Source organism: Lepisma saccharinum, chromosome 27 (genome assembly GCF_977018435.1).
Source record: "Lepisma saccharinum chromosome 27, izLepSacc3.1, whole genome shotgun sequence".
NCBI classification, from domain to species: domain Eukaryota; kingdom Metazoa; phylum Arthropoda; class Insecta; order Zygentoma; family Lepismatidae; genus Lepisma; species Lepisma saccharinum.
The window spans coordinates 4,524,826-4,537,343 of record NC_139255.1 but is presented as its reverse complement, the minus strand read 5'-3'; the positions used below and the strand labels follow the sequence as shown (position 1 = coordinate 4,537,343).

General features: G+C 39.8%; 1 protein-coding gene across 1 annotated transcript in view; it reads left to right on the top strand.

The window, feature by feature from the left end:
* The first annotated feature begins 4,001 nt into the window (after positions 1–4,001).
* LOC145980280 (venom serine protease 34-like) overlaps positions 4,002–12,518 on the top strand; it is a 33,138-nt gene continuing 24,621 nt past the window's right edge. Inside the window, exon 1 of the mRNA XM_083113291.1 lies at positions 4,002–4,673. Within this exon, the coding sequence (XP_082969417.1) occupies positions 4,131–4,673 (543 nt within the window). The 5' untranslated portion in view covers positions 4,002–4,130. The remainder of the gene's footprint in view (positions 4,674–12,518) is intronic.

Below are 12,518 nucleotides of genomic sequence, written 5' to 3'. Positions count from 1 at the left end.
TTTAATCAAGTGGTCCCGAGTGCAATACCCGGTAGTGGCACATTGTATAGTGGTTCGGATGTCACTTAAAACTGTAGGTCCAGTCCCGATTAACCTAACTGTACATAAAGTGGACTTGAAAACAAAATTTTACATTCAAATTAGTATAATTCTCATTCGTCCCCATCGTTATGATTAGAATGAAAGACAGAAGAGTGACGAAAATTAAAGAAAATAACATTATTTTCGGAACATCTCCACGTGGCTGCTTCAGGCTAGTTAGCGAGCCTACCAACAGCCTAGACCGTGAGCAAGAGGGTTAGCGATAGGTGCTGGGTTGAGATGACGTCAGCGGCTCGCATGCTGATTGGATGATACGAGAGTTGTAACTCGCTTCCAAGCTAAAATGCATAAAAGCCAGACATGTTAGGGAAAGAAATCTCAGTATATTACCTGCGTAGACCTAAAAGACATGTATACTATGTCCCGGGTATCTTTGGAGCGAGCAAGAGAAAACAAGTCTCTGCGCAAATAGTGACCCGAGAAGGCTCGGCCAAGGAACACGTGAGAGGGAACGGGATTGCGTCGAGGGGAGAAATCGACTTCAGCTGCCAGCTATTTGCAGCATCGTGTACTGTTTCGCTCCACCCACTCGATTTCTCCCCTTCTCAACCTTTCTGTACGGTCTTGCTCCATAGATTCCCGGGATAGTTAAACTGTGGTTTCAATCTAGTCTCCGTCCAATTCCAAGGGATCTTGATAGATTACTTTACATTGCTCATAATCTAACGCGTGTTTTTGTCCCACTTATCACGAGATGGCGCGCATGTGTTGTCAATTCCGAATCAGTCATTCAGAAGAGATTTAACATTTGGGTCGCAGGATGAAGTAAACTTTAATATTGAAACAGAATTGTCCTCATTTTGTGATGAAATCCAAGGTATATAACTACATTAGTCTGATTATGTGTGGAACTTTACCAAAAAGCACATGCCAGAAGTGGAATGCATCGTGCACATGCGGGTGGCTGTAATAACAGCATAGAATGCGAGGTAGCATGTGCTGCTGACCTTCCACTGTCGAGGAATTCGATTTTAAAAGTCTTCTGTGCTGCTGGTACCGTTATAAAGGAGGCATTGTTATCAGGAACCTTGCAAGGAAACCATGAACCTGTATGTTATCACAAACCGCCAATCTCTCAATAGCACTACAAACAGAAAGACTCTGAACACTCTTTATTAGTTTGTATGCACCTGAATGTAAACAGAGGTGGATTATTTTCATATCCCTGCGCATATACGAAGCGAATCTACGTATATTGTGACGTTTTACGGAACGCTCCGTGCATTGTAAAGAGCATGCGCAGGAGACTTCCGAACGTCCTCAGTATGTAGGTCTGCTGACTAGCTTCACAATTACATTCACTGATGTTTGATACAGTCAACGGCAAATATAATAGTAAGCCAATTGTCTATCAGTATTTTCATTCTCTTATTGTAAATCCTATGTTGTTTTAAGGTATAGAATTCTGTTGATGCGAAGCAGATATTGGTACTACTTTACTATACCGGAGACACCTATCAATGATTTATTTCGCAATTTTTTACATTGATAACGTACTATTCTGCGTTGCAGAACATTTCTTTAGGTGAAATAATGGATTTCTAACGAAAATAATGTATATTTCTTACATACGATAGCCCCACGAACCATCACGGGGACGAGGTATGCCTACTAGGTTAGGTTAGGCCTGTTAGGTTAGGTTCCATTAGCACTCCTTTCGTTCAATTTAGCATATACGGACAACATCGGAATTACAAATTCCACGGCATCTTCCACACCCGGCAACAACTTCACGACGCATCCTCGACACATCATGTTGTAGCAGCAGCAATAGCGCGTATTGTGCTCTCGTGCAGAAAGCAAATGGCGGCAGCAGCAATAGCGCGTCGGAAATAGATTTTCGTAGAAAACCACATGCATTCGCATTAAAATGGATCAAAACTACATTCCCGAACATCAACAACGCTACAGAAAATGATTTACGTAAGTACTTTCTAATGTAAATTTGAAGAAATCCGTCTCCGGTATTGTAAAGTGTTACCCAGATATTATCCCATGCTTATCGATTTCAATTCATGAATACTACATTAAAGAAAAATGACTGAATGAAAATGGTGATGGGAAATTCGCCTACTATTTCTTTTGCCGTTGGTGTACTTGAGCAAGCATACCCACAGTGTTTCATCCACGGTTAAAAACTGAAGGACATTTGATGGCAGAATTTGATATTCACACAAATATCTTGTTAATTACGGTGAATTTTAATTTTGTATGGGTAGATTCATATACATGGCCAGTTTCTTCCTTGGTGGAGGGGCTTCACGTGGAAATATATTTGGAGCACTATCTTTTGTAAGTTTTCTTTGGCTTTGAAATTAAACATTTAATTGACATCTAACATTCCCTTAAACTAAAACATCATTCATATTATGGATGAAAGGAAGATTCTCAGAAGCCACGTGTATTTCTATTTACTTCGGTCTTACAGCTGACAGAGAATCGTTGCAGTTGCGTTACAACTACAAATCGTTGTTTCCAAATATTGTTTTGTATGATGTAAAATCTTTATTTTTATACAACTACCGCACGTACGTACATACACATACACATGTAAAAAAAAAAAATATTGTTTACGGGAACTATTTAAAATATAGTAAACACTCCTCTTCTGGACTCAGATTCTTTTGGGGGGGGGGATGTCTGACATAAAAGTATTGGTACTTTAGTATTATACGGACTACCTCATTTGTCTACGTTAAATTACTTTCCCCTCGCAAACATGCATCACTTACCGTACCGCGCAAAAACCCCTTGCTCAAGCAGTTAGGTTAGGTTAGAAATTGTATGTTATATTGTAAACTTTCAAAAACAGTGTTCCTATTATGTCCATAAGTGTTTATTTTGCTTTCCCAGAAAACAGACGGTCGGAAATCAGGTAGTGCGTATAATACTAAACTACCAAAGTATTCGCATCTTGTCTGTGCCCAGGGATTAATTAGTTTATTCTGTACACTGGAGCTTGTGTCACAGTCGACGGATAGGGAAAGATACACGAATTAATGAAAATCAAATAATAATATGTTTTGTTTACTCTGTACAGGCCATTGTTGTTATTTTACGTGACTTGTGTCCAATATTATAAGAAATTGCAAGAAATAAGTAACTAAAACCGCTACATTTCTCGTAATATTTTATTTGTGACAAATCGCGTAATTTCGTAATTTTTTATTATGTATAATAATCAAATGCTTTTTTAAACGTGAAGTTCTTGCTTGAAAAAAACAATTATTTTACCACAAGCAAGAAAAACATTATTTTACCATAAACATGAAAAAATAACAATCATTTTACCACTTTTAACTCTAAAAGTGCTCACATAGTGGTTCGGATCCCACTTTAAACTGTAGGTCCAGTCCCGATTAGCCTTCCTGTGCATAAAGTGGACTTAAAACACCAAATCAATCAATCAATCAAACTAAACGTGCTGAAATCCCACGTTAAGGTTAGTCAACAAACAATAGTTTTATATTTTGTAACCCAATACGAGTACATGTCGTTCTGATAGACTTCAATTCTGCGAAGTGGGAGACAACAGGAATTAACCAAGTACGTCACTACTTATATGATCAGGTCTCAAGATGTGAAGCATGACCTTAGCAGCGAGAGTATGTTTAACATCTGCGATACACTTGCGCAAATAACCAACTCGCGCTCGCTGTTTCGAAGTGCGATCTTGCTGAGCATACAATGGAAATCATTATTGCGGTAATTCAACAATATGTAAATGTAAAACAAAAGATGCTGTGAGGTAGAGAAGATTGTTGCGCTTGATCCTCCGACAAATAAAGCTATTTTCAAAACGACGAGTCGTGAAGTCATTATCTCAGGTGTTGCTCCACCTCTCGTCACCTCCCCCTGCTTGCCTTTGGCAATACTGATATGCCACACGACATGTGTTTACGTCACACCTTAGTGAGGAGAACGCGCCAACTAATAAATGTGCAGGTCGTACGATTGGCGATTGCTAATTTAGACACGGTACCGCAACGCAGTCTTTCCAGGCCAACGTTCATCACGCTGAATCGGCCATGGAAGATATGGCAAAGTCCCTCATCTGCCTAATTCACCTTTTGGTCGCCTGCCTGTGCGCTATCTCGGGACCTTCTGACGATAATGTTTTCGGTAAGGAACCGTCGCAGACCCAGAGGAAGAAACCTACCAGAGTGACTCCTGGATGTGACTTCTACCAGAATGCGGAACTCAACGTGCTCTACCACATCTATTCGCCGAACTACCCGAACACGTACCAAGGAGGTGTGGAGTGTAGATGGTTCGCGGACTCACCCCCGGGCACCCATCTGGAGTTCGAATGCACAGAGTTCCTCACAGACGCCACCAATAACTGCGCGTCCGATAGGTTGATGGTGTCTCCCAGCGGTGACCTGGAGCTTGGAGATGCCCATGTCTTCTGCGGCGTGGCGACGGAACCCTTCTCCGTCAACTCGACCACCAACAAGATGAACATTGTGTTCCGATCTGGCTACTATCCGAGGTATGGCAACCGGTTCGAGTGCACCATTAAAGCAGTGGTCACCCCGCGCCCACCTTGCGATTGCGGCAGAAAGAAAGAGGTAAGCAATTTGGATGTTTATTGTTGACTTTCATGTGTTTTTCAGTGCAGAGGGCGATTTTTGTAATGTCACTGAAACTACAGTCAATATTTCTCGTAAAGCACACTGCGAAATGCATTTATGCAAGGTAAGGAGGCTATGGCAAGTTCTGTAACAGTCTTATTTGTGGTAAGTGTTCGTCTATTGCCCCGATTTCTTATCATACCACGCTGCTTATCGTTTTCTGCTATACCAGTGTTTGTTTTTTAATATTTTGATTTGATTTATTTTATTTCGCTTTTCCTGCCACTTTTGGGTAATTTGCGAAGATGAGTAATGATATGAAGAAATTAATGAATGGACACTCACAAACATCCATGCCCAGGCCAGGATTCGAACCGGGACCCCTGGCGTCGTAGCGCGATGTGCTAACCACTCCGCCACGGGGCCGGCACCAGTGTTTCTCAACCGCCGACTTCCGTGGCGGAGTGGCTATCACAGCACGCTACGACCTCAAGGGTCCCGGTTCGAATCAGGGTTGTTAGAGGTCCAGGAATTTTAAATAAATTCAATTCCGGTCCACGAGAGAAAATCAGCAAATGTAAATGGGTTCTGGACCGTAAAGAACCTTTTTATCCCTCAAGTATTTCAATTCGGTCCTGTAACCTTTTTTCCGGCTCAATTTAAATACGGTCCAGGGACCTTTTTTCCGGCTCACTTTGAATACCGTCCAGGAACCTTTTTCCGGCTCAATTTGAATTCGGTCCAGGAACCTTTCTTCCGCTTCAATTCAAATACGGTCCAGGAACCTTTTTTCAATGATACAATACGCAACTTGGACCGAATTTAAATTGTGCGAGAAAGAAAGGTTCCGGTCCTGCAGCGGAACCCAATAGAACCCATTAGAATTTAATCGTTCCTGGATATTTAACAACCCTGGTTCGAATCCCCGCCATGGGTGTTCGTTGTGAATGTCCCTTCATCAATTTCATCATATCATCACTCATCCTCATCGTCGTGATTAGCCACAAGTGGCAGAAAAGCGGCGCTAAATAACAAAAATCAATGAAAAAATCAAATCGATCAGCCACTGTACCTCAACAGTTAACGCTACCTGGCACGACTTATACCGGGACGCAGCAGGTTTATTAGATACAGTAGTTGCCTACTAATTTATACCTAATTTTATATTTGTCAACAAGCCTATACATAATCGACTATTGTCCTGTATGGTTATGCAGTAGTTTATTTAGTAAAATGTAATTTCAAAATTACACTGAATTGACTTTATAGCTGGGCGAGGTTCAGCTGTTGCTTGTCTACCACCTAACCCCCAGAAGTACAGATTAAAATAAAGATTTTAAGAGAATTCAAGATTACACAGAAATTGAACAAGAAAGTATAATATAATACAAAATGAATAAAATCCCATACAATAGAACAGATTAAAATGAAAATAAAATAAAATTCAAGATTACAAAGAAATTAAGAGAGTACAATAAAATACAATAGCAATAAAATCATATACACTGGAACAATTTTAGCAGTGAATTAGATAATAAAGTAATTGAAGTCGAGGAGGTTGAAAGTAAGATAAACATTTCTGGCAACTCACAGTATTTTTCATTCTTCATATGTTGATTTGCCTTGCTTCTAATGATTGATCAGTGATTCACATAGTAATTAATGTACAGAGTCTCCGAAAAGTCACGCAACCCGGTGTTTACGACAGTATAACGGAATAGCAAATCGGAATGAGAAGAAACGCTTTCTGCCAAGAGAATGCCCTGTATATTGGGAAAATTTAGAGAGACAAACATATGTAAGAACATGCATGTTTTAATAACAAATAAGCAAAGTGTTGCCAAAGGCGGAATTTTTTTTTTTGCAAATCGTGTGTATTGATGCACAGAACTCACTGAGGTAAATTTTTGCATCATTTCACAATACTAACGAACAATTTGGATGGCCATCTATTGAATTTGACAGAAAAAGAACTTTGACGAAGTTTCAAAAAACATTGCACAAGGGAAAAAATGGGCTGTTCCAAAAATCGATGTTTTCACAATATCACGAGGGACACTGGCAACACTGTTGCTGTCACGTGTCACTAACAGACGTGTTTCACCTCAGGCTATCACACTAAGGCACTTAGTAAAAAAATTAGAAAGGTATTTGCGAGGTTATTCTGTAGCAAAGTAAAATAAATAATTCATATTTTGGGAAATCAATCAACTACTTTCATTCCACTATTATTCAAAAAGTTTATCTCTTAACAACAAAAGTGAGAACAGAAGATCACTACTACTGCTAAGCATCTCCCGCAAGTGAATGAGATTAGAATGTAAGTGGTTTATCTCATACTCTGATGGCGTTTGATGCTGTTAGAAGAAATTGTCGCAAGGTTTCAGCTGAGTTTGAATTCTCGTGGCTGCTTCTAAATTCTGTGCATGGACCAAAAATACTTTCAATACATCAATATTTGTTGCATACGATAGCAGAGATGAAACAATTACATCCGAAATAGACCATATCCAAAATATCTCTATTTGTTAACAATTTGGAGATAGAACATTTACACTATCACTGCAAAGGTTAGTTGAATGCAGCAGCGGAAATTGACGGTGTCTACCTGATGGCGCAGTGGTAACACCGTAGCCTTGTAATCAAGGGGTTCCGAGTTCGATACCACGAGGATCGCATTTTAAACTCTACTTCCGATAAGTCTACCTATGCATATAGTGGACTCAAACAGGGAAATTGACGGTCTTAGAACATATTTTATCAAGTCAATGTTTTACAGGCTATGGAACATGCATGAGCGCTGGTGGACAAGTAAATTATCACTGGAGGACATGGTTTGAGTGAAAGTAAGATAACTGAAACCTTCAGCAATTACAGCAGGCCGCGTTCTGAAATTTATCGCTAAGTTATGCCAGCGTAACGTGTTACGAATCCTCGGTTGAGCATTGATGTTTCCTTGAGTTCTTTGATCCATTTGGTCTATGTTAACCTATGGAGTAAGAAAACCAGGGTATAAGGAATGACCTCCTGGGAAGACAGGCACAATACAGCAGTTGTTCTCAACCTTTTTTAGTCCGGGATCCACCTTCAAGTATATTACACTTCATGGGACCCATAAGCCAGCAGAATTACTTGCAGGGGTGTGCACCCAGTTCAGAATCATATCTTTTCCTAACATCGTGTACTTTAACAAGCCCTCTTTTAGGCTTGCTTAAATATATTACACATACTTCATTCTAGAAAAGTAAATATGTAATTTAACAGACTAATTTATTTTGGTCTAACATCTAACTAAACACACATGTTGAAATTTAAATCATTTAATTCTTTTTTACTCGCCGAACTAATGTGAAGGTACGGGCTGCATTTTCCGCATAATCTGCTGTATGTTGGGTTCAATGGTGGTTAACTTAAGTCGTAAATTTGAGTGAGCGTCAAGTCTATTTCTGTACTTGCTTTTTACTTGAATCAGAGATGAAAATCCCTTTTCACACAAATATGATATGGAGAACGGCATGAGCAACTTTAATGCCTCATCCGAAAGTTCAGGGTACTCACCTCTTAAAAAAATTGTTAAGTCTTAATCTAAATATCCGAATCTTAGTAATTTAAATGTAATAGGTTTTTAAGACACAGTAAATACATTTTCGAACCCGACTTCGCGACCCACCAAACGCCCTCTCGGGACCCAGCAGTGGGTCCCGGCCCGCAGGTTGCGAAACAATGCAATACAACCTCTTTTCCACGTAGTACGTAGGGTAACGTCGCCGCTGGTGAAGTGGAGTTCGATTCCTGGATGTGACACGAAGCGCAATAGTTCAGATCACACTTTAAACTGTAGGTCCAGCCTACCTGAGTATAAGTACTGTAAACTTAAGACAAGCTTTTGACGCAATAAGGTAAGGTAATCCCGTGCTCATTTATTGATTGACTGATTTTTTAATTCCTTTTCTTCCACTTTTGGCTAGTTGCAAAGATGAGGACGAATGATTATATGATTGGTTTATGGTTTCTTTAAATTTTGGTTTTTCCTTCTCTCGGTTAATCGAAATGATGAGAATGAATGTTCAGCAGATGAAATGGATTATGGGACAATGATGATACATCTATGCCTTGACCAAGGTTGAAACCTAAGTCCCGCTTAGACGAAAGCATTTCCTTTACCAATTTTGCTAGCATCAATGCTACGCAAATGCTTCCAAAATCTTATAGCATTTACACGAAAGCATTTCATGGAACATTTCGGTTAGCTTTTGCGATTACAATGTATAATACATACAGCAACAAAGGCGCATGGAGTTCCACTATCTACGGTGAGTGCACGGTGTTTACAATTGAAATAACTAAAATATTCTTCCATACGTGTACATTAAACGTTGTAAAGTATGTATTTAAGCAGTGCCATTGATTTGTGCCTAACACCTTTTTATAGGAAACGCTATTCCTATCGGTTGAATAGTTATCGTCGTTTAAAAATGTGAAGTGATGCATTGTTTACATCTCACGCGGCCGCCATTACAGCTGAACTCGTGACCTAGAGGTCGCTTCTGATTGGTTACGCTACGAAAAATGATTCGGACCGAGCCTATCCTTGAGAAATGCCATGAAATATGCCATGGCATCTAAAATGCCATAACATTTCTCACTTTACACGGCTGCTTTTTGATCATGGCATAAATGTTAAGAAAAATGCTAAGGAAAATGCTTTCGTCCAAAGCGGGCCTATGACGTTTGACTCACCGCCAAGGAAGCCGGTTGAATGCTTGTTCTGCCTGAAAACTAAATGCCAGTGGTAACCATTAATATGTACGGTCACCGGCAATACAAACAAGACACCTAGATTCTGAAATGCTCGCTTCCCTGCAAGACATCATGTGTGTTACCTAATTATACTGCGATAAGTGGATTTTAGTAACAAATTTTCAATGGCAACTTTCACCACCGCCGTAGAGTTATGCAACACACATAACGCTTTGCACGCAAGCGAGTATTTCATGATCTAGGTGTCCCATTTTTATTGCCGCTGACTGTACAGTTTCTTTCAGGATTTTAAAAAGTTTATCGTGAGCTTCAAACATTGTTGGAAAAAAGTTGTTGGTTTTGATGTCCTCCATGCGTGGTAAAAGTTTGTCGGAGCTGTACGGAGACATAAATGTAGGATCTTCTAGAAGCTGCTATTGCACATTTTGTAGACAAAGATATGCATCAGGAGCGTATATTCTAGGCTAACTATTCTATCTGAGAAGCCTGAAGCGTAGAGAGTAAAATACGGAAGAAAGATCGATTAGAAACTTTGAACAAATTTACCCATTTCAGTAAGAAAATAATGGCGATGCTGAAGTTGGAAACAGGAATTCTTAGAAGTTGGCAACCTGAATTCTTAGAAGTTGGCAACTTGAATTCTTAGAAGTTGGCAACTTGAATTCTTAGAAGTTGGCAACCTTAATTCTTAGAAGTTGGCAACCTGAATCATTGGAGGTTGCCAACCTGAATTATTAGAAGTTGGCAACCTGAATTATTAGAAGTTGGCAACCCGAATTCTTAGAAGTTGGCAACCCGAATTATTAGAAGTTGGCAACCTGAATTCTTAGAAGTTCGCAACCTGAATGATTGCAAGTTGGCAATCTGAATTCTTAGAAGTTGGCAACCTGAATTATTGGAAGTTGGCAACCTGAATTATTAGAAGTTTACAACCTGACTGCCGTTGGGATGGCAACGTGGATTCATTGAAAAAAGTAAACAGCGAGCAAAATTGGCGAGTCTAACCACGTTTAACAACTTCGGGAGTTCATGCGAGCCTAGTCTTCTCTCTTCCTCCATAGCTTACGACCACGCACCATAGTGATATAGTCCAGGTTTTGGACTACGCATACGCCACTGATGTGCATAGTGCAAGTGTGTGCAGGGAGTACTATGATAACTAGTCAGAAGAGAAAATAAACATTATTAATTTCTAAGAACATGCTCATGCAATCAACACCTACTAAGCTGTTCTAAGGTGGATGACTTCTTATCATTAATGGGTTTTACCAGGTGACACAATAATAATCAATATGGTTATCACTTTCGTAAGTTAATCCGAAATCTGAACTTGCTAAAAGTGCTCATTACTGTCCATTAGTCTTATCTTAGGACTTTCATCACTTTCGCCGACAATGTTGTCACAAAGCTTGACATGTTCAATGACTAACATTATTTTTTTCTAATACAGGGTGCGGCATATCAGTTAGAGCTGTATTATTATTATCACATTTGTTGCAGATATGAAGTCGTAGGTTGTAATCCTGTAACGTGTCATCTCGACTCTGTTTTTCCTCTGTTCTTCTAGACGAATGCTGGGATAGCACCTTCAGTGAAAGCCGCGGACAACTTCATCTACGTCCTTGTCACTTTCCTTCCAACTTCCTTGTAGGTGTCGAGAAATTACTAATAAACTCACAGACAGTCGATCAACCGATATAATTTTGACTCCCATAAGATAGTAGGTGGATATTAGATCGACCAGATTTCATCTTTCTAGTGTTAATAATGTTTTTAGATATAGGTAGCTTACATTGGATGACAAAGAAAACCACCCAATTAGTCAAAATTTACCCAATATAATGAAGAACGACGTAAAGTTACCGGAACAGAAAGGAGGGAGGGGGGACCATCCCACAACAGTTTTCCTTTCAATGTCAAGAGAAGTTCAATAATATTACACAATATAGATTCCTTCCCTCTATCGCTATGGAGTATCGTAAACATCAAATATTTTCTTACACAGAAACTTGGAGTTTTCAACATCGAAGTTTCATGCAAGGATAGTTTATCTCTACCTTATGCTCATGTAGGCTAATTGGGACTGGACCTACAGTTTGAATTAGGATCCGATGCAGTCATGCACCTCCACGTGGGATCGAACCCTGGAAGGCATCAGAGTACAGCAAATTTCATATAAACACACCAAAATAGGTAAAGAGACAGAACTAGAAGGAGATGAATGATAGAGAGGAACAAAGGACGGCAGGAAGAGAGAGAGAGAGAGAGAGAGAGAGAGAGAGAGAGAGAGAGAGAGAGAGAGAGAGAGAGAGAGAGAGAGAGAGAGAGAGAGAGAGAGAGAGAGAACAGGAGAAATCAGAGAAAGATAACGGGGGAAGAAGCAGAGAAAGTAAGATATACGGACACAGCGGGATATAAATATTGAAAAAGATATGAAGAGAGGGAGAGAAAAGGGAACATAAGAAGAGAAAGATAGAGTTGTGGAAGCCGAGTAAGATAAAGATTGAAAAAAGAGGTAGAAAGAGTGGATTAAAGAAAAATATAAGGTAAAAAATAAACAAAGAAGGGGATGGAAAATAGATCAAAAGAGAAGGGAAAACATAGAAACAAGGAGATAGAGAAAGAGTTGGGAAAACAGATAAGAGACTGCGAGTGGAAAAGAAAGATAGAAATAAAAAAATATGGAAGAAACCCAAACAAAGAAAGAGAGAAACAGGGGAAGAAGCGTACAAAGAGAGAGAAGTAGGACAGCGCCGCTACTAGTCGGGTTGGAATCGGCCTGGCAACTGGCCTGTCAACGTACCCACTTGCTTTTACGCGCGGCCTTGCCAACTGGCATAGTGGGGACACGCCTTAAGGTTGAAATTGGAAAAGAGATAAACAAGAAGAGGTGAAAGAAGGAATGCAATCGTTAAAAGAGAAGTCCAAAAGATCTAAAGTAAATTTCCGAACATAATAATTGACAGGCAAGCCAAAATGTGTGATATGCAGGCTTGATTACGAAGACATTACCTCATGGTTAGGGCGAAACAATTAAACATGCCCTTGACAGACATGAAGCAATGGTATCATGCAACGGAA